Source organism: Ctenocephalides felis, unplaced genomic scaffold, assembly GCF_003426905.1.
Source record: "Ctenocephalides felis isolate EL2017-DRISC unplaced genomic scaffold, ASM342690v1 CF-g0.4_SCAFFOLD_03571, whole genome shotgun sequence".
NCBI lineage: Eukaryota > Metazoa > Arthropoda > Insecta > Siphonaptera > Pulicidae > Ctenocephalides > Ctenocephalides felis.
Window position 1 is genome coordinate 29969423 of NW_020539725.1, and position 23201 is coordinate 29992623.

The following is a 23201-nucleotide window of genomic DNA, read 5'->3' on the forward strand; positions in this document are numbered from 1 at the left end:
ACATATGTTCTAAACAAAATTCTTGGAAGCAACCAGCCCTCGGGGCTCAAAGCAATTGTTATGAATTCTTCCGAACGCTAATTTTTGTTTGCAGTATTGGAAAACTTTTCAGTATATGGTTAAATGGTTGCTTCATATATTCTCTCCATTCAAAAATTGTCGTTCGGAATATTTCGGGTATATTACTCTTAATTGCATATCATTGAAGGAAACTTATTGAATTTGCATCCAGTAACCAGTTTTAAGCATTATGAAATATTTTGTTTATTTGCCCATTTCAGAGATTTTTTGAAACACGATTCAAAATAAATAGCTTCCCGTAGGGTAAGTTATAGTAATCGCAAAAAAATCGGAAATGAAAATTTTTATATATCTTTACGTTTTAAAACCCTTTGAACATTTTGGCATACCTTAGAAAAAATGGATGTATGTATGTGTGTGCGGATACAAATTTTCGTCGACACTTTCGGGAACACGGCTCAACCGATTTCAATTATTCAAAAAACATTCGATTGCTCTTGATCGAATTGCTGATTAGTTTTTGGCATAGACAGGTTTAGCCGTTTCGAAGATACGGGGCAAAAAGTGCCACAAACGGTAACTCTGTTTTTAAGAATATTTCAAAATAAAGAAAACATTTTTTTTTCTAAAAAAGTATTTTTTTCAAAAATTTATAGTTTTTCAAAAATCTAATTTTTTCAAAGTAAAATTTTTTCAAAGATGTTAATCTTTAAAAAAAAATTGTTTTTTGGTACGGGAACTTCCACCAATTTGCCTGAAGGCACGATGTCATGCGCCCCACTAGTTTTTATAAATCACTATCTTTATATGAAGCATAAAATGAACAAATACTATTTTGTTTAATAAGAAGTTCATATCGAATTTATAAAAATTATATATTTTTCTTTTGATCTACTAACTTGTTAGCGAAATAGAAGATTGAACTTAAATCTTCCATAAGCAATCAATAATGCGTTGAATTTATAGAAACAACGTAATATAAATCACTAAATAAATCAACAAGAATGTTTAATTCATTAAAATGAGTAATAAGATCAAGTTTAGGAGCAAACGCTTGTACATAGATTCCAAAGGTTTCAAAACATCAAAACACATTTCTCGGAAAATATACACATATTCAGTAGTTATTTGCATTATCGTTCTATTTTTCCATCATTTTCATATTCATCAGTATAAGTCTTTACGTTTACTTATTTACGAGATAAGGTTTAAATTGTTTCTATAATAGATTAACTACAAACACGAATGAGGTCGAATTTAATTGCAGGATTTTAATATTTATTTCTAGTTTGAGATTAAATTAAATTTTTTACAATTTTCATTTCAACACCGTACAAAACTTAAGGGTCCTATGAGCTGTTTTGATGAATTCTCTACGCTTTTTCAGAAGGCAACCCAACAGTTGGTCTGTCTCTATCAAATGAATTTATTATTGCAATTTTTGTAATAATAATTTTTCTGTACTTTATCACTGATGCAGAAAAATCGGGTGGAAGAGCTATTTTCATTTCAGGAAACATATTGTATCTATATTTCCAAGTGAAAACCGATGTCATTACTGCTTGACATCAGGCTGTCCCGAGGGGGGTATCGAACCTGGAATTTCTTTTCATTTTGAATATGTTAACTGAATATAAATGATAACTTTAAGTATTTTGAAAAAAAATATTTTGAAGTTTAAAATAATAAAAAATTGAGATTTTTCATATTTTCAAATCATGACTAAATATATTTATGTTCCAACGAACTTAATTTTTGATTATTAATATATAATACATAACACATTTATTGCCAACTTCAAATGTGAATTTGTTAACCAACAACTTCCATTCTAATCATTCAGTATTCATTTATAGGACCAAAAGTTCCAAGAATTTGGCTTTGAATGCATAAGTATAATTTTAAATGATTTTTTTTTTTAAATTTCCAGTATACTTTATTTTATTATTAAAGAATATTTCTCAATATGATAGTTTCCATGGCTTTAATTACAAAGTATATCAGCACGTTATCAATCAATGATAAGTTATGCAGTATGCAAAAAAATAAATAAATTACATCACAAAACTACATGCGTCTGGGATTTGCGTATTCGGATACATTTATTATGATAATGATATTCTCCGAAATCCAAAAAATATTATTGAGTTTTGTTAATTGAAAATATTGATTTCAATATCGCGCTAATTAAATATTATGATGTAATTAATGGTTACATTAAAGTTTATCACAACATATTTGATGCGCAAATATCGTTTTTTTTAGCAGTCGTTATTAAGGTTATAAAATTGTTTATACATTTTGTACAATTCAAGGAATATGTCAAACTGAAAAAAAAAACTATGTTCGTAATGAGGATAACATAAACCAATGCAAATAATTGTTATTAACAAGTTTCATAAAAAATAGAGGTCTTTTAGATTAAAATATCAAGGACGAAGAAAAAATTTGTGTATATTAATTACAAATAAATTTTTAAGATATAGTATTATATATGTTGATAGCAACATATTTTTATAGTATAATATACATATTTATCAATATATTCATGATACATATGAATCTGTATATGAACTTTTAGGATTAGTTCAAATCCTATTATATTATCTTATTAACTATTACTTAACCGAAATAAAAGTTCTTAATAGATTTCTATTGAATTATGGGTACAAAATTGCGAAAATATAGAAAGAATATCAGACTATGTGCAGTGTCATTTTATCAGTACAATTTTTCTAAAATTGAATATCGCACATAAAGCCTTGCTACGCCATTAATAAAACTATCTTATCATCCATCCACTCATTGAGCCTATTTTTTTTTTTTTTTTAATTATTTTTGAACAGCAATCAGATTTTGACTTAATACTAGTCTGTTTGACAGATGGCAACCCAAACAGTTGTCACATCTCTGTATGATGAATTATTATTACAATTTCTGTAATAGGGCGAGTATGGTGCAGCAATGCCGGGTGAGGGCTATTTTCACTTGGAAACATATTGCTATATATATTTCCAAGTGCAAATCGTTGTCAATGTTGCCTGACAACAGGCTGCTCGAAGTGGGGATCGAACCCGGGACCTCTGAAACAAGTCCTGTTGCTCTTAACCGCTTACCCATGAGTCTAAAATAAATGAATTTAAAATATTGGTTCATATTTATATGAGATTTTTCTCATACGAGAACAATATTTCCGCTGGGAAATAATCAGACTGGTCACCAATAAATAAGTAGATCATGTTTATTTACAATGTTATGTATAGTTTTGCAATAAAATATACGAATTCTAGTTGAACAACAAATGATTGATGAACCTCACATGGCGAGATCTTGATACTCGTTTGTAGTATATCCACGTGGGCATCGTTAAACAAGCTAATGTTTTTATCAAACGAATAATTAAAAAAATGCAACATAATAAATGAAAAATACATTCCTTCAATTAGATTTGCATATCATGAACTCTAGGTCTGTTTATCCACGTGCTCCAATGCATATGTTATCTTTTGAGTCATCAAATTTCTTAGTGTTGCTGATTGTAAACGAATACATTTTTTTAGATAAGGTTTTATCATAGTGACGATTGCGCATACACTATATTATTATGTTTTGATATTTGTTTATTAGTATGAATTCAAAGTACAGTTATTAGACATTCTAAAAGCACCGTGTTTGTTCGCATAAAACGAATTCGTGAACTTTTGAACTGATGTGTTACGTTGGTGTCGTACGTTGTACTTCCAAGGAATTACAAATGAGCAAGGGCGTCTGTTAGTTTTTTCTTTCCTTCTCTGAGGTTATATTTTTTTAATATGTATGATGTTAAATGTATAATTAATACTAGTAAATGAAATTTAAAATAACCTATGTATTTAAAAAATAACGCGTCTTTGCAACGAAATCTCAGATGCAAGTTTTGTATCAGTAATACTGATTCAGTATCACATACGAATTATTGTAATTATTTTTTGGGATATCTTTAACAAAATACTCATGCTATGTTTTATTTAATTTGAGCGTATGTATGAAATTGAATTTTTATTCATTAATTAGTTTTATTAATAATAGTTATAATTTTTCAATGGGTGCGCTCAAATAAATAGGGAGAAATAAACAAGCGATATAAATAGGCTTATAAATATAGGTATATACATATTTAAAAAGTTTATAATGATATAGAAGATGGCTTCCAATATTTTCAATACTACGATGTCACATCAATAAATAAATAGAGATAATTCAAACATAAGATTTATTCAAATGTATTAAAATAAAGTTTTTTAAATAAAAATTGTAAAATTAAGAGCAAAATTAGTAATGAAATTGATTTAACCAGATAAAGATTAGAATTCAAAATGTTTTCAACGCATTAATCATTATTATTTATTATTAATATTTTAATCGTTCTCTATTACTTCACATTATAAAAATATTATGCTATCCTTATAATGTTACCTTGAGTTTACAACATTTATGATACTTCAATTGATACTACAATATTATGACATTTATTATACTTCTTATTTTTGATAAATCAATTCAGTTTAATTCAGTCTGATGGTTAGATTCTAATGAAAAATCGCAAGTGTTTTCAATAGTCTATTTTAAATAAGCGGAAATGCAAAACGTTGTTTGTTTTTCGTCACAACATTAATTTGAATTGTCAAACAAATTGAGAGGTCAAATAAATTGAAATTCCTATGAACTTTGCAGACAAGACACACAGTTCGTATTATAAAATTTCAATCAGTATGTTAATCATTAAGTAATTTAGAATAGTAAATATATTCGTATTTCAATGCTTGTGATGCGCACTACTATTTATTGTGATTTGCCTGGATGCTTTCTTTTATTAAGTCGCGGGTATTGGATTAAAATCAAAATTAATAATTCTAATCTAATCTAATCATCCATATATGGATCTAATTATCCATATATGGAGATTTTCTGGACAAAATGAACAAAAGGCACTAATAACACGAAAAGAACATTCATTTTTAACAAATATTGATTATGACCACTAATTGTTATTGCTTATATTTATAATACACGAGATGATACTAATTATTTATATAATATATACATTAGGGCGGGTCGATTTAAAAGTCACATGATTTTCGGATTCTAGGGATCAAAATAAGATACTTTGCTGAAGAAACCATACCTCTAAAATTAATTCTGATGTCCTGTGCATTGACATAGAGAGGGGTTAAATTTTCAAGAACCTCTCGTGGGGTGAAATCATATGTGCTATATATATATATATATATATATATATATATATATATATACAGAACTACAAATAATAACTTTTATCTTCTCATCAACTATCTTATTCATAATGAATGAGTTCTACAGAAGAATCAGAATTCCTAAAATAATTCGTTTGATTTCGTCTTCAACAATGAGTTTTAGTAAACTTCAAATGTATACTGAATACAAATGTATAATTATTATTCTTGATAGGGATCAACCCACTATTGAGGAGAATGGGTTTATCCTAACTAATCGTGAGTCTTTCGCGGAATCTACGTACGTTTTGCCATCCAACATATTAATTCTTGTAACCACATGTGATGTAAAGATTAAAAATAAAAGACTAATTCAATGGTACTTAAAGAAAATAAATAGTTCTATTCCTGTACTTCAATTTTCGTAAAAATATAATGACGTGATAATGACGATTTAATGAACTGAAAATGAAAAATATAGAAACGAAGCGAGGGCTATAAAATAAAAAAACATTGTAAACAATCTTACCCTCTGTTTATACAATATCTCTCTATCTACTAATGCAAAAATATTTTGAAAAGCTTTTCCGATAGCTTCAATAGATTAAAAATAATAAAAGGAATGGCAAATAAATATATTTTCCCAAAAACGGATATGTTATCTCTATGTGATGAATTTTTTAGTGATGCAATAATGCCGTCGGGTAAGGGCTATTTCTACTTGGAGATATATTTTTAAGTGAAACAGACGTCACTGCTACTTGATTTCAGACTAATTGTTTACAGTGAATTAAAATTTAAATATTTCAAAAGTGATTAATAATTTATGGTTAAATACGGCTTTTCGGTTGAACATTACCAATAAATTAGTAATAAGTCAAGTTGTATATAACGTAAATAATTGATAAAAAAAACAATATTTTACAAAGTATGATTTGATTACAAAGGGAATGTTGTGGATTATAATAATATTTGTTATATTAATCTTTCACTGCAAGAGTTTGATAGTACCATTCAGCTTTTATTTAATCTGTCTAATTAATCATGTAGTACAAACTCCATGAGCTGTAAACAAAAATAATTAACAAATATTTATTCTGAAAATGTTTATCAACAAACTACGAAATAAATACAGCATTACGTATTGTAACAAATATAATATTAATCAATTCAATAAAAATGTGTTTACTTATTAGTATCGGTCATATTTTGAAATACGATGTACATAATTTAATTAATGCAATTATTATGAAATGCATTTAGATATAAAATGACACACGTGTTAGATTGTTTAAAATAAGCAACAATATACATGAATGTAAGAAGATTTTTTTCAGTGAGTAGACAATTAAATCGATGTTAAATGCTTTTTTATTTGAATTTACGTTAGAACTCTTAATTAATGTTGAGTAACAGAAATTGTTTGCGTAGGTAAAATACATAATAAAATTATTGAAATAATGTCAGTCAACTAAATGAAGTTTTTTTTAGAACTAAACAAAAATGTAAAAATCGAGATTGTCAAATAATTATTTTTAAAGGCATATATTGCATGAAAACCAGATGTTGCAAAATTAGAAGTTACTAATTAAATCGATATTAAATGCTTTTTATTTGAATTTACGTTAGAACTCCTAATTAATGTTGAGTAACAGAAATTGTTTGCGTAGGTAAAATACATAATAAAATTATTCAAATACTGTCTGTCAATTAGATGAAGTGTTTTTAGAACTAAAGAAAAATGTAATAATTAATATTGTTAATTTATTACTTTTAAATGCATATATTATATAAAAACCAGATATTGCAAAATTAGAAATTACAAGTATCATATATTTTAAAATGACATGACATGATAAAATGACATATAACGTTTTTTAAAAAAAATCATAAACACAAATCGTGACGCAAATAAGGAACAGGCTACATCACTTGGTCGATTTAAATATAGAATATTATACAAATTATAGAAACTTTCCATATTATTAAAACACGAAAAATTGCGTTAAAATTGTAAGTAAAAAAAACAGATCGTAATCAAAGTTTTGTGTGGAAATAGCATGAAAATTTTTTCAAAATTTTTGCACAGCGTCGAATTTTCAATAAAAAATGAGAGGAATTTTTACTTTCAATTAATTTGTCGCTAAGTTATACCTAAATTTTTTTTTTAATTTTCAAAATTTTTTCTTGCCGTTTCCATACAAAACTTTTATTGAATTGCGCTCTATCTAAAAGTTAATATTAAAAGCTAAAACTTTCAGAAAATTGTTTTTTATCAATTTGGAATCATTTAAGCCCTTGGGAGCAAGCAAATTCGAAAATGTCTATATTAAGGATACGATAAATTCAGAATAAATAAGACTTACGTATACGTTTCATAAATTATATTTATAAACAATCAGACAGAATTTTGAATAAAATGGAAGTGTTTGCTATAATGGTTGAATTGAGACTGATGATGAACTGCTCCTTGCTCCTCTGTGGCGAAAACAGTGTTGCCAAAGGCGTCTGGTAACACCAATCTTTTGGTGTTACCACATATTGCTCTATAATATTGCACGATTTCTAGAGATGGCATAACAAATAGATTGAATATGATATAAAAATTAGTATGGAATGTAAATCAATAAAAAATGTTGTAGATGGCTAAAAGGCCAAATAATTGAAAAAATAATTAAAAAAAAAAGCGTTCCCATAACAATTCTATGTTACGGTCTCAATCAATTATGACACGACTGCATCAAAAACGCAGCTAATCATTTTAAAACAGTAGTAAAAATCTACATAAATTTCTCTGATAGTATAAATTAGTAGTTCCTCTAATTCAATCATAGAATTTCATCAAAATCGTTATCAACACGATGCGTAAATGTGATTAGTGTTTACCATCTCTCGTAGTTTCGATGCCCAATAGTACCGGGAGCGATGCTTTTAAAGTCATTGGGAACGCCGCGGTGCGAGTCAGTTGCAAGCTGGTACCCCCAGCGTTTGGATAGCATAGCTACACAAGTGAAAAGTAATAGATTTACCTCATAAATATTATATAGAGATACCTCATAAATATTAAATATCACCGATTACTCTAGTATTATAAAAGTTTTCTAATAAATCCAAATCTTTGTGATCAAGTGTGGTGAAAAGTTAATTAATGTGATACAATTATTAGTGAAATTAATTTACAAGTGAGTGCTTTATTAAAATTTGAAATTTGTTTGAATTGATTTATTATTTAATTTGCATAATGTTGTTGATGTTTTGATCGTACTTTCACGGACTTTCAAATTTCAATGCATTAAAAATTAGAAAAAGTAATACTAATTCTACGCTAATGAGTTAATCATTAGTGAATATATATATATATATATATATATATATATATATATATGTGTGTGTGTGTGTGTGTGTGTGTAATGCATGCTACTTCGCTAATAATTTCGTTTACAGCATCAATATTTTTTTTAGTTTTAATTAGACCAAATTTAATTGAACACCTAAATTTTTAATAACATTTTTTTTTCATTGAATATTTGTTTTAAAAATTTGATTTAACATAATAATAATTGTGATTCGCTAAAAATTAATTATTATATAACTTTATATATGGCGCGTTAATTATGTATATTTTAGAATCATTAAAATTTTAATTTTAATTTTTCAAAAATGATTGATGAATTATAAATTGATCAAAACGCTCCGTTAATGCTCAACGCCGCCTTAATTGCAAGAAAAAATAAACGATTATAGGCAGTGATGATTCGATGAATTTTTGTATGCAAAATTTTTATTCAAGATAAAATATGTTTTATTTATTATGATTTTTTATTATAATATGATCAGAAATAAATTATTTTCACATGTATTAATCTAATAGTTTGAAACAATAATAATATAATTGTAAAATAAGTGTACTTTTGATTTGGATTCTAAAATTTAAATATGATAATAATCACTTTTAATCAAATAATTCAAAACGAGTATTAGTTATTGATAATATTTAGTAAAAAAATATTTATCATCGTTAAAAATTTTACAAAATTATAAATTTAATCGCATCTGAATAATCTGAATAATTTAAACGAATAAAACCATATAATATATTAAACATGAAATATATTATAGATGTCACGATGTTTGTCTTGAATCAACTCCTAAACTACTGAACTAATTTCAAATTTGATTTTCTCATTGTGTGCATTTGAATCCCAATTATCAATAATATATACAATAATATCAATTGTCAATAAAATATAGGCGATTTTATTTTTAACTTCCCGTAGGGTAAGTTATAGTAATCGCAAAAAAATCGAAAATGAAAATTTTTATATATCTTTACGTTTCAGAGGTTTCTGAACATTTTGGCATACCTTAGAAAAAATGGATGTATGTGTGTGTGTGTGTGTGTGTGTGTATGTATGTGTGTGTATGTATGTGCGGATACAAATTTTCGTCGACGATTTCGGGAACACGGATCAACCGATTTGAATAATTTAAAAAACATTCGATTCGTATTGATAAGGAGACGTGCTGATTAGTTTTTGGCGAAGGCAGGTCTAGCCGTTCCGAAGATACGGGGCAAAAAGTGCCGAAAACGGTAACTCAGTTTTTAAGAGAACGGAGCGTCCGATTTGAATAATTCAAAAAACGTTTTACTTGTATTGACAAGATGAAAAATCGATAAAATTTTCATGAAGGTAGGTCTAGCGGTTTCGGAGATATGGAGGAAAAAGTAAAAAATGAGCCATTTGGCGGTCAAAAATGATCATTAGACATATGCACATCAAATTATCAGATATTTTATAGAGATTTTAACAATAAGTATACATTTTGTTAACATTCCTATAGGTTCCGTACCAATGCTTATGCGTTAGACAGCGACGCGGCGCTTACGCGCTTTATATTTTGTCTCTATGCAGTTAAAGCAGTACGATTGCTTTGAAAAAAAAGTTCAGATCTTCCACAATATGTCAAAATAAAGAAAAAAAAAATTTTTTTTCAAAAAAAAAAAAATTAAAAAGAAAACTTTTTTTTCAAAAAAAAGTAATTTTTTGTCCAATTTATAGATTTGAATAATTCAAAAAACGTTTTACTTGTATTGACAAGATGAAAAATCGATAAAATTTTCATGAAGGTAGATCTAGCGGTTTCGGAGATATGGAGGAAAAAGTAAAAAAATGAGCCATTTGGCGGTCAAAAATGATCATTAGACATATGCACATCAAATTATCAGATATTTTATAGAGATTTTAACAATAAGTATACATTTTGTTAACATTCCTATAGGTTCCGTACCAATGCTTATGCGTTAGACAGCGACGCGGCGCTTGCGCGCTTTATATTTTGTCTCTATGCAGTTAAAGCAGTACGATTGCTTTGAAAAAAAAGTTCAGATCTTCCACAATATGTCAAAATAAAGAAAAAAAAATTTTTTAAAAAAAAAAAAAAAAAATTAAAAGAAAACTTTTTTTCAAAAAAAAGTAATTTTTTGTCCATTTATAGTTTCTCAAAAATCTTATTTTTTCAAAGTAAATTTTTTTCAAAAATGTTAATCGTTTTTAAAAAAATAATAATTTTTGGTACGGGAAGTTCCTGCAATTTGCCTTAAGGCACGATTTCTTAATTGCCTTAAGACAGAATTCCACTTACAGCTAGTTGAATGATTCAATTATTTTCAGTAGCTAATATTTCATAATTCGCAAATAATTCACATATGATTTGCAAAACAAAATGAAATCATATTTTCTCAACACCCATGCAACAATCATAATTATTATCGCTTGCCTTATATTTCGAGTGTGCTCATCGAATTTCATAGAATAAATTAGAAATTAAATGTGTTTGATAGTTAGAAAATTTGTTTGAAATGCAAAAAAACATATAATGAAGACTTTGTAACGAAAGAAAGAAATAGCGAAAGTCTTTCGAATATAAACAGGTTTTTAGTTTGTAGAATTATAGATTTGGTTACTGATCAAATCACTTTCTTCATGGAGAGAATTTAAACCATGTTTCGTTGTCCCTAATTATTATAGTAGTTGCCGAAAAATTATTATCCAGCAGTTAAGTTTATTTGACAATAATCAGAAATTATTATAAATTTAAATTAGAAATAATATTGATTTGGAATGCAAAGTTTAGTTTGACAATATATTGAACAAATTTATTATAAAATTTAAATTTTAAAATATATATTGAAATTTGATAACAATGTATTTTGAAGGTAAATAGCAAATCGATAACAACTAATACCAACTATACATATTTGAAAGCTTTTAGCTAGAGAGAAAATATATTTGTTAATTTTTTTTATAGTGACACCTTTATTTGTGTAAATAAATACTTAACTAAATAATTTTCTTATTTTTATGATAATTCAATCAAAGTACAGTTTAAATATTAATTATAAAAATAATATTTTAAGGTATTGTTTTTTTTTAAAAAAATTATTGTAATAATATTATAAAGCAAGTAACATTCAGTGAAGTTAAGAGTCTAAAAGAATATCAATTACATTTCAATAATATTAATCACCTTGAGTCTAAAAGAATATCAATTACATTTCAATAATATTAATCACCTTGATTAAATTATTATGGCTAATAAATAAATTAAGTTCATTCTCCGGTCATATTGACGTCAACCAAACAGTTAAATAATCCAAGATACATAAATATTTCTTTGATAAAGATTAAAAGCAAAATATTTTTTCCAAATTTGTGTAGGAAAATCACAAACTATGGTTAAGATTACTCTTATCGCCACGTGTTTTGTGGATTTATATATTTTCATAATTAAAGTCGATAGTTCATAATCGGCATCAAACGAAATTATTCATGCTCGTGTGCGATAATAAATAATAAATGACATTAGTCAAATTCCTGGTAAAACTGATAAAAATAATAAATAATAACGCAACTTAATTAATGTCCATGTAAATATTTTTTTTGAGACATATTAGTTGTTGAAATATATATATTATTATTATTTACTTGACATAGATCAATTATTTCCAAAAATCTTGATCGAGCCCCAAGGTCTATGTCAACGAAAAACAAAATTCGAGATCTAACGAAATGAAAATGGAGATTAGGTTATGTTGATATTTAGATATTAAACCATCTAATTATTATGTATCATTAAAAATATATACTTACTGCTATTATACTCATAATTGATTATTGCTCTATTTTGTTATTTTAAATTCAATTAATAAATGTTTAAATTTATCTTGTTTTTACTTTTAATTCTTTCTTTTTTTTTATTAAATCTTCAATACAGTTAGAAATTAATATAGAGATAGAAAGTAGAGGGGTTATTTCAAGGGATCTAAGACACAAAAAGCTTGAGAATCTATGGTCAAGATATTTAAAAATTTTTTTTTTTTTAATCATACAATTTTTCTTACCTACAGAGAAATTTATTAAAGTAATTTTCACCAAGTATATACTATTACTTTTAAACATATTTGTATATAATGAATTTCATAACATTTCCGAAGCTGTTATATGTACTATTAAGAGTACGCCAATTGCATATAATATGCAACCATCAATTATATTCGCATTATATTTTTCAATTATAAAAAGATTTTGTTAACACTATGTTGACATCTCTATAATAGTGACAGTGATCAAAAACAATTCAACACATAACGTTCTAAATTTTGTTTTAGCGGTATCAAACACTACTTTATTAATGCAAAAGCTCTTAAAATGATAATAAAATTCACAATACGACTTTGAATTGAGATAGGTTCTGTTATTCCGACTTAGTTTGAACTTATGCACGTGCCTCAGTGACCGATTAATTTATTCAAAATTACAGAATTAGTTTACAACCTTACTATAAAATTATGCCATGTTATTTATGTCTTTTATTTTCAGATGCGGATGTAAAATGCAAGCATATGGTTCCTGGAAATTTATAGAATTTAGCTGTTCAAGACCGCATTAAAAGTAGTTACCAGTAACACCAGTGTAATATAAATGATTTATTTAAATTAATACAATATAATAGAATAAAATGTTAGAAAATTCGTATCTTGAACACGTTCACAATTTTTTAACATCGAACAAAGTTTGTGTTTGTAAACTTGTTGGTTCGCACTTATAAATGCTTAATAGTTTGAACAACTTAATTTGCATGAAATTAATTATATGATTTTTTAACCTTGACATTCATCAGATGGCCAAACATGTTCTCCACATCATTTCATAAAAATTAACTTTTCGAAGACATTTTAGAAGAATGTTGTGCGAAATTTGAATTAATCTTAACATAATTCCTCTCAAAAAAGCGATGAAAATATTGCCTAAATAAATTATAAGAAAAGCATTGAAAAATCCATTATAGCAAAAAATGTGACTAAAATTTAGAAATACAAATTAGATCTGATTTAATTTTGATGGTCAAGAAACAATTTATTAAATGTAATCTATAATATAAAAATGAATAGCAAAATGTGTTGGTAAGCGCATAACTCAACAACGCCTGGACCAGTTTGGCCAATTCTTTTTTTAAAATGTTCGTTGAAGTCCAAGGATGGTTCTTACGTCGAGAAAAATCGAATAATTACCTAAAAGCAGCCCTTTTCTTTTTCACATTCAAAAGTTAGTATTTTCATATTTTTGCCATCGGATACGGATTATTTACTCAAATCAATGGAGCGTGTTAGGTCTGAATTTTTTTACTGTGCTCCAATTTGTATGAAATTTTGGAATTAGGTTTATCTTACTCCCAAGTTCAAAAGTGAAAATAATTTAGAATCCTTTGCTATTTCCCGAGGGTATGAATTCCTCTCAGTGGTGTATTTTTTTTTTCAAAATAACGTCGGATATCGATAAAATAACTAATTAAAAGAAAAAAATGTTGCATCATGTTTTTCAAAAAAGCAAATACTCGTCATTTTATTTAAAGCAGTTGTACATTTAAGATCCATATGGGTGGATGTATATACATTTCGGTATAGACTATAGTGTAAAAAAACATAATTTTCAACTAATTGGTAAATATCAGTATTATTAAAAAAAATTGTAACTTCTGAATTGTAAACGTAAATACAGGACAACGTCTGTCGGGTCATCTAGTGTTAAATGAAAATAATTTAGTAAAATAGCAAACAAATTTTTATTATACAAAATTAAAAAAGTAAGGAAAATAAATAAAACCTTTGCAAGCATACAGGAAAAAAAAACACCAAAAATTTATAGGATTGGAATTCATTTACAACAAACAGTTTATTGTCCTGAACTACTTTCAATACAAACAAAGTCTCAATATAACTTTGATCTATAGGAAAAATTACATGTTATATGCATAATAAATTGTATCTATATATCAAACTCCTGCAATAATAGCCCTGATCCGTCAAGCATGCATGTGACACAGATTTCGCAATTCACCATAAACTTGGACTAATAAACTTGAATTTCTTATCTTTCTTGAGGCATTGATTTTCAATAAATCGAGCACGATTACAGATTAATTATTATTGGCGTCAACTTACGACCTCAGATATAATACTAACAATAACGTAGTAATCTTCATGCCTACTAATTGTAAGACAAATTTAATGAGCAAAATTTTATAAATAATATAACATGTTTAATTCCTTCGTTTTTCGAAAACAATTGTATATAGGTACTTTTGATTAAAAGATGAAACTTATTTTTCTCATAATGATATGTGCAATATTAATAAATAATGCCCGCACTATTTGTATATAGATAATTGATTGTGAAAATAACTAATTAATGAAAGGTATCTTGAAAGAAATCTCTACATCATCGCTCATAGAAATCAACTGACATTGTATTAGATATTTTCAAAAACTTCTATTTATATTTGCGAATTATGTTTATTCTGGTTAATGTGTTGTTATTCTGATATTTAAATGGAAAATTTGCTTTTTTATTGGGCGTAAATAAATCCTGGTGACACAGTAGAACACATGCGTATCTGAAGCGTGTGTATAAAAATATCTTATCTGTTTGTTTATAGAAATGTCTGGCAATAATTTAATGATTTCATAAATTTGCTCTATATTATAAATAGTTGATAAAAATTACATAAACGATTATTGATAATAACAAATTAAATACATGTAAAAATAGTAAAAAATATTCACTTCCGTAAAAGCTTGTATTAAATTAAATATGAAATTTAGTATTTATAAAGAGTAATCAAGTTTAACCTTTAGAAACTTCAAACATTTACTCACCGCGATGGTCGAGAGATCAAAATTTAATATTTGTGAGAAAAGGTCGTTGAACTTTTTAGCATTTACCCATGGATTAATGAATCAAACCTTCCTAAATATAATATAGAAACATGAAATATATTCGAAAAGATATATATATATATATATATATATATATATATATATATATATATATAGTAATGAAATTATTCTTTATTTAACAAGATATCATGTTTTACTTAGCATTACTTTTTTCTGAGCTCTTATCTGGTCCTATACATTTATTAATATTTTAATTCATCTGAACAAACTTTTATGACCGTAGAAATTTGTATGGAAAAAAAGCTCACTATCAATAAATCTTTTATAGCAAATATTCCGAAATCTATCAATAAATAATACATTGAATTATTCGCTCTTGCGTATTGTAGAACTATTTACAGTGCATCCAGCAGCAATATATTTTTCGTAGACTACTACAATACTACTTCAAATTCAAAGTTAATTTATATATTATCTAAACCATTACTTTATCAAATATTTATTACAAAAAAACAGTTGTGAATGGGGTTTCAGAAATTTGACTTATGACTATGCCATATCATTTACTTTAAATCTAATCTTTTACTTTATCAAATCTAATCAATTACTTTATCAAATATTTGTTTCAAATATTCAGTTCTGGGAATCGGGTTTCAGAAATTTGACTTATGACAATGTCATATCACTTGAAAATTATTTATGGCAATTAAAATACTATATCAGTGTTTTTTTTAAAAATGATCATACTTGTGCAATCGCAGTGATTTTCCGTACATTCGGATTCTATCCGTATGATTAACATAAATTTTATTAATATATAACCGACATCCTAGCAGACAACAATACATTACCTAATCAAAGTTTTACAACTGCGCGTGTCGATAGTAATCGTAAAATTTTATATTTTTATTGTTTATTTTTGGCAATAAAATGTTGTATTTCTCTTTGCAGAAACAAGGTGAAAGAACAACAACTAGCTGGATAGAAAACACATTGTGATAGTGCTATTGACAATAACTTATTATAATAACTGAATTTTTTTAACAAGTGCAAAAATTAAAAACTATAAAATAAAGTGACTAATGACTAGCTATCAGTGACTTTTTTATATAATTTTGAGCAAGATACCAAAATGTCGCCAAATAAATCAGACAGCGGCTGCTGTATGGGACCAAGTTGTTCCTCAGAAGCTTCAACTTCTTCAGCAGCTTCAAGCCACAGTTCTTTAAGAAGGGATAACAATAATGTAGAGTTATCAATGCGGAATGTGAGACCAGTTGACATCAGATTCAAGGATGTTAGGTACCAGGTTTTGGAGATGTCACTGACTAAACTCAGAGTTGGTGAGTTTATAAATATGTGATAGAATTAAATGTACTAAAGATCATTTTGGGTGTAATTCAAAATGAAATCGCTATCTTAAAAAATAATACAAGATGATTCATTCCCATATTTTGTTTTTACGATCAATTCTGCTAAAAGCTCTAGCTGAAATCGAAAAATAATTGAGTTCGCATCACTTGGCTTGATTAGGCAGCTCGGTATAGTATCACTAGTGTTTTTTTAAATCAATATAATATTTCTGTGGTTTTTAAGTTCTGTTAATGTACCTCTACTTTTCATCAGTTTCTGTGCTGAATCTATATTTAAAATGTAGTGTATCAGTTGGTTCGTTACCTATGTATCTATGGATTAGAAAGCTTTTCCTCAAAGCTCTATTCCATAAGTCCAAATTGGCTCAGTAAAGACCTTTTCATATTATCTTTAAAAATATGAAAGTATTTCGAAATTGGCACTAGCTATGTGTATATTTCTTTACTGGTATTTAGCAGTTCAGTAAATTGGCGTGTTTGTGTAAACAAATAATTAAAAGATTTGAGTGGGAGGTTTAAAGGTACAGAAAAAATAATATTAAGCTAACATTTGTTATTGCAAAATTGCAACTTCTAGGAATCGAATAAGAACAATTGAAGGAAAATTTTTATAAATTGAATTTTCAATGTAAATCGTGCCTGGGTAACAAATATATTTGACAATAATTTGTTAAATGAAGCAACAAAAAAGGAGAAGTGAATAGTTAATGTTATTATTCTTGATGTGCTAATTTACGCAAAGTGAATCATTTAGAACAAGAGTTCTATTTGAGTGCTTATCCATATTTCTTATTTTAAATGCTAATGATATGGTAATAAACATCAAATTATAATGATGATCCTTCGAGAAAATTTATCTAATGACTTATTCAACATAATTAATTAATCATTAAACTGATTGAAACCATGAACAAATTAATCGCTTTTAATAAAAATAAACCATTTTAATACATATTCATTATTAATATGTCACGAAACGTCGGGAAATAAACAGTTTTATGTGTAATAATTATACGTTGTCAGCAAATTAAAGTAATCGTTCTTTCTTTGCCTCATATAGTGACTCGTCCATGTAAATTTTATATGCGTTTTCGTTGACCCTTGATACCATTTACGTAAATAATCGAAGGTTGAATTTGGTATATGAATCATAAAATCACGCCACACATTCTACTAATTGCAGGAATTCGCGTTGTAATGAGATCGAAATGACGATTGTTCTTGTAAGTAGTAGTCTTCTGTTATATGTACTACAATCTGTCATACAGGACATGAATTCAGTAATTGTTCTGCCTTTATTATATAGATTTTTGAATGGTTGTCCATTCTAGTTGTGACTAATTAAACTATAACAAAGTATTTGTTGATACTTTTTGATTATATGTAGCTATACCCTTGAGGGGCGATATTCACTTGAGATTATATTTGAGATCTATAACCTCAAATGGAAATTGGATATCAAAACTGTCTGATGTTGGTTGACTGTGGTTAGGACCGAGCCGAGCGAAACACCTCAAAGATTTTATAGACCATGTTCCCAATTCCCAATACTCAATTTTCTTTCTGCTACATTTAAAATAACATACATAAGTAAAAGTAAATTACTGTAATTTTAAACTTTTGTTTTGCAAACCGCATCAGCCATGAACGGCTTATCACACTGATGACGCACGAACATTTTTTTTGTTCTGCCGGTATTATTCAATATAACAACCGAGAATTCGGTGTCAAGGTTGCAATTTTTACTGTTATACAGGATTTTGAACATTCGAAATATCCCTATGGACGAAATTAATGATTCAAAACACGTTTTATTTTCGTGCGTAGGTCTCGCGGCGATGAATACTGTAATTCGTGAGTGATGTTATGACGAATACGAGTCATTGTGCGTTCGTTTCACGTACAATGTGTTTGTCAATCCTCGTCTGTGATCTTGACCTGACGCAACTAGACAAAACGTAGAAAATGCTTGAATTTGGTGATTTGATGTAAAAACAACTGTTAAATTACTATTTTTTGTTATATATTTCCATCTATTTCCTCATGAAACAACAGCAATTTTTTAGTAGTACATAGAATGTCTAAATCAGATGCCAATCCATTGATTGGGCAGTAAGTGGATTGAATTTAGCGTTCCTCATGTACTGTAATAATATTTAGATCTTTACGTATAAGACAATTTGGTGTATATTTAGGAACAGTTACCATTTCTTTCAGAAGTTTATTTTGAAATCTTTGGATAATTGTGATATTCGATTTCTTAGATGTTCCCCTTAGTTGAATTCCGTACGTCCATATTGGTTTTAGCATTACTTCGTACAGTAACAGCTTGTTCCATGAGCTTATTTTGGATTTTCTGTTTAATAGCCAATGTAGTTTTTTTTCGAGATTCTTCAAGATATTGTCTCTTGATAAATTACTACTAAGGGATCGTTCAAGTATTACGTAAGCAGATTTATTACAAGTATTTACCCCTCCTCCCCTTTGTCAGCAAAAGTAAGCAAAAGTTCTTACTGAAAATAAGCAAAATAAGCAAATCAATAATTCCCCCCGCCCCGCTATAGTGCTTACGTAATACTTGAACGGCTCCTAACCACCGTTTTAGCACTGATTAAACATATTGGAATATGCAGGTAGTAAATTTCCTGGGCCCCAAGTTATAAAAAATCCCAGATAGTATTATGAGGTTACCAACCAAATTTTCTTAAGATTTTTCACAATACCTTTTTAACACTTACGGGACGACACCGATTTCAAAACAATCTACTGTACCGGCTGTAAACTTGATTCCAATGTGAATGTTATGCAATTTGTTTGATAAAAATTTGTGGTCATTGAAGGACATACATTTATGATATTAATCTATTTTTGATCATGTTATAAAGAAAGGTGACGTTCAACACAATTTCCAGAATGCATAGCTGGTTGATTTTGACATGTTTTACAATAAAATGTTGTTCGCGGCCTTCCTCCTGGTGCTTTTCTGTCAAAACAGACAATACAATCCCCTTTTCTTTCTCTCGCATTTAGAATATGCCACTGATTAGTCAGTATATTTGTTCATTTTTGTGCTGCCATAATGTTTTTTTTTTCTATTATATTGTCTAATAACTCATTTGTAAAATATAAAGTAAAATAATCTATTGGATGTCTTATATTGCTTAGTATTTGTTGTCGGGGTGTTTGTTGATGTATGCCGATTATTGAAGGAGAATGGTCTCTATGAATGTCTATTTGCAACTCATCTTCACTACTGCTTAATTCACAAAATTTACCAGTCGTTTTGCCATATTTAAAAGCGCTCGGTCGTTTTAAATAAAAAGATTATATAGCAAAGAAAAGGGCTAAAACTACTATTAAAATAACTTAACATCATTTTCAAAATACAACACTGTTTATCTCTGCTATATGTAATTTAATCAACTTTTCGATGCAAACTGAGTCATTGTTTATAAAATATCCTGTGCCTCACAAAATATGTTTGTCCACTCAGGTGGACAGCCGTCCCCAAAGAGTTAAAAGCTCTATTTCCCTTTGGCAGTAAATTTTAAAGACTTGTGTATTGTTTATTGAAATATTCACAACGCGATTGATAACAGTAACCAATAATAAACAGTTTAAATCAAATAAGAGACTTGAATGGATCCTAGACAAGAAAAATCAGAAATTATTTTCATATCCTCGCTCAGAAATGTTTTAGACATGTTGCCGATTGACAATGATTATGATTTATGTCTAAAAGGTTATTCACCTTCTCAGTTCCATTTTGCAAATAACTGCAAGCTCCTCTGCGTTAAGCCATATCCGATTGTCCGTTGATTCGTTTGTAAATATTTATTTTAAGATGATAGTCAATTTCATAACTAATTTTAATAAATAATAGCGACAATGAAAATAATGCGATTGTTTAGGAAAATGGCTTATAAAAAGTTTGAAAATATACAAACCATTCATTTGAGAAAAAGCAACGTATATTTGTCGGACAATATTAAATTCGACTTTAAGTTTCGCGTATTTCATTGATATGTACTAATAGTAAGAATACTAAAAACTCGCTTATAGCCATTAATGATATAAAATAAAAATAAGTATGATCCAATAACTTTTGATGCGTTGTTATGAAATGCTTTTCAAAACTTTGAAACGCAATCTACATTGTTTACTTCATTAATTGCTTTAAAGTTCAAACAGATATACTAACTCGTATAAACAAAGATACGTCAAATGTAATCCAGATAGCTATAATTAGCTGCAATAAAAAAGGTTCAGCAAAATTTGAATATTTGCAGGAGCAGACAAACTTTAGTAATATTATTTATGTTTTGAAAACTTCATATTAGGTTTGTTAAACTTATGATAATCTATCCAAGATTTATTTCACAAAGGAGCACGAATTTCAGAATAGAAACAATGTTCAAGAAAAGATAGCTTAAGACGCTTACGGTATCATATTGTAATATGTAAAAAGTTCAAAATTATCAGTTTGATCTCGAAATCTAGAAGATTTTTAAAATATATGTTAATGATTGATAATTAATACTCAGTTAGAATAAAAGTTATTGTGAAGTTCGTCAAACTTTTCACAAATGATCCTAGAGTAACAAAATATACTAAGATAATAAATAATAAATTAATCATTTTAAGGTAATAAAAAAGGACATCATTCGAATGCTATAATTAGAATATTAACCAGATTATTACCATAACCAGATTGATAATTTCAATAGTTTCTAGTTTTTTTTAAGTGCAAAGATGTTTCGATATAGGTGTTAACATTTACGAGAGTTATTAACAAAAATATAAATAAAAATCATGCATATTATGCATATTATACACACACACACACACACACACATATATATATATATATATATATATATATACACATACACATATAACAAATGTATTTTGAGTGGATAGATAGATATTATTTTATAAAAATGAACAAATAACATTCTTTTTTTGCACTAAGTTATTAAATAATAATTTCACAAACGTTTGGAGACTAGGTTTGTCTCATCATAAGTGTGTTATAAAATTTAAAATCTAAAATATGGAAACCTATATTAGCATTAAGTGTTTTTCGTTACAAGTCGTTCACTATACTGAACTGAATTTTCTATCAAGGTCAAATAGATGAGTCATGGAATATCAAGTAGGGAAGAGAAGGAATAGGGCCCAGTTGAAAAATTGATATTCGATTAGTATAGTGAACGAATTGTAACGGATAACACATAATGCTAATATAGGTTTCTATATTTTAGATTTTAAATTTTATAACACACTGATGATGAGACAAACCTAGTCTCGAAATGTTTGTGAAATTATTATTTAATAAATTTGTGCAAAAAAAAGTGTTGTTTGTTCATATTTCTAAATTAATATATATATATATATATATATATATATATATATCAATTAACGTTAACTGAAAACCTTCATTAAAAGTACTCACAAGCAATATTTATTATTATCGACTCTGCGGAATATTTAAAACTCAACGTGACTTTTTAATTAAAAAAATTCCGCGTAATTCTTCTCCATTTTTTTCTACAACGGCAATTAGTGTCATAACTTTGTGATGAATGGGTATCATATTTATATTGCTTACAATTAGAGACTTAATATGCAGCATAACAAGACACAGTCTGAATTTTAATGCCCGACACAACTCTATGTGACGGGTCAAGATCGCTTTTCTGGTCCTAGTTACGGCGGTGCAAAGCTATAAAGGCTGAATATGTATATAATAGATACAAATAAATTTACGACGTGCACTAATAATGAATGCAGTATTATTCCGCATGTGACTTTGCTGCATATAAACATTTATGATTTGCTAATTTTCTGCTCAGATGATAGGATTGTGCTGATTCCATTTGAAAGCAAATATAGAGACCATAACGCGTAAATGGTGTATATTTGCACTTTAATTTTGAAATAGTTCCTATCACGATGCGCGACTACTACTAGTGTAATGATTCAAAAAAATATTAAAATTGTATTCAGAAATTTGTTTTAGTGAAAACAAAATAAAAAGCACTATTTATGTGGATATATATTATGTGCATGGGGTCGTGGGTTCGAACTCCGCTCTGGACAACTTGATATCGTGCAGTAGCAATGCCCATTTTCACTTGAAAATAAAGATCAAAAATATATTTCTAATTGAAAATATCCTATTTCGGGCACTGCGGTGTGAAATGGTAAAGGAAAATCTCTCACACTATTCTTCCCCGAATCGAGTTGAAGTTCAACTCAGTTCATGGACCTGTCCTAAGACAGAACTACTCATTATATGTGTGCATATCATTTATTCTAATATAAAGTATTTTCACA

At 27.6% G+C, this 23201-nt stretch overlaps 1 protein-coding gene across 1 annotated transcript in view; it reads left to right on the forward strand.

Moving 5' to 3' along the window:
* Positions 1-16421: 16421 nt before the first annotated feature.
* LOC113385106 (ATP-binding cassette sub-family G member 1) overlaps positions 16422-23201 on the forward strand; it is a 37185-nt gene continuing 30405 nt past the window's right edge. Inside the window, exon 1 of the mRNA XM_026622913.1 lies at positions 16422-16832. Within this exon, the coding sequence (XP_026478698.1) occupies positions 16622-16832 (211 nt within the window). The 5' untranslated portion in view covers positions 16422-16621. The remainder of the gene's footprint in view (positions 16833-23201) is intronic.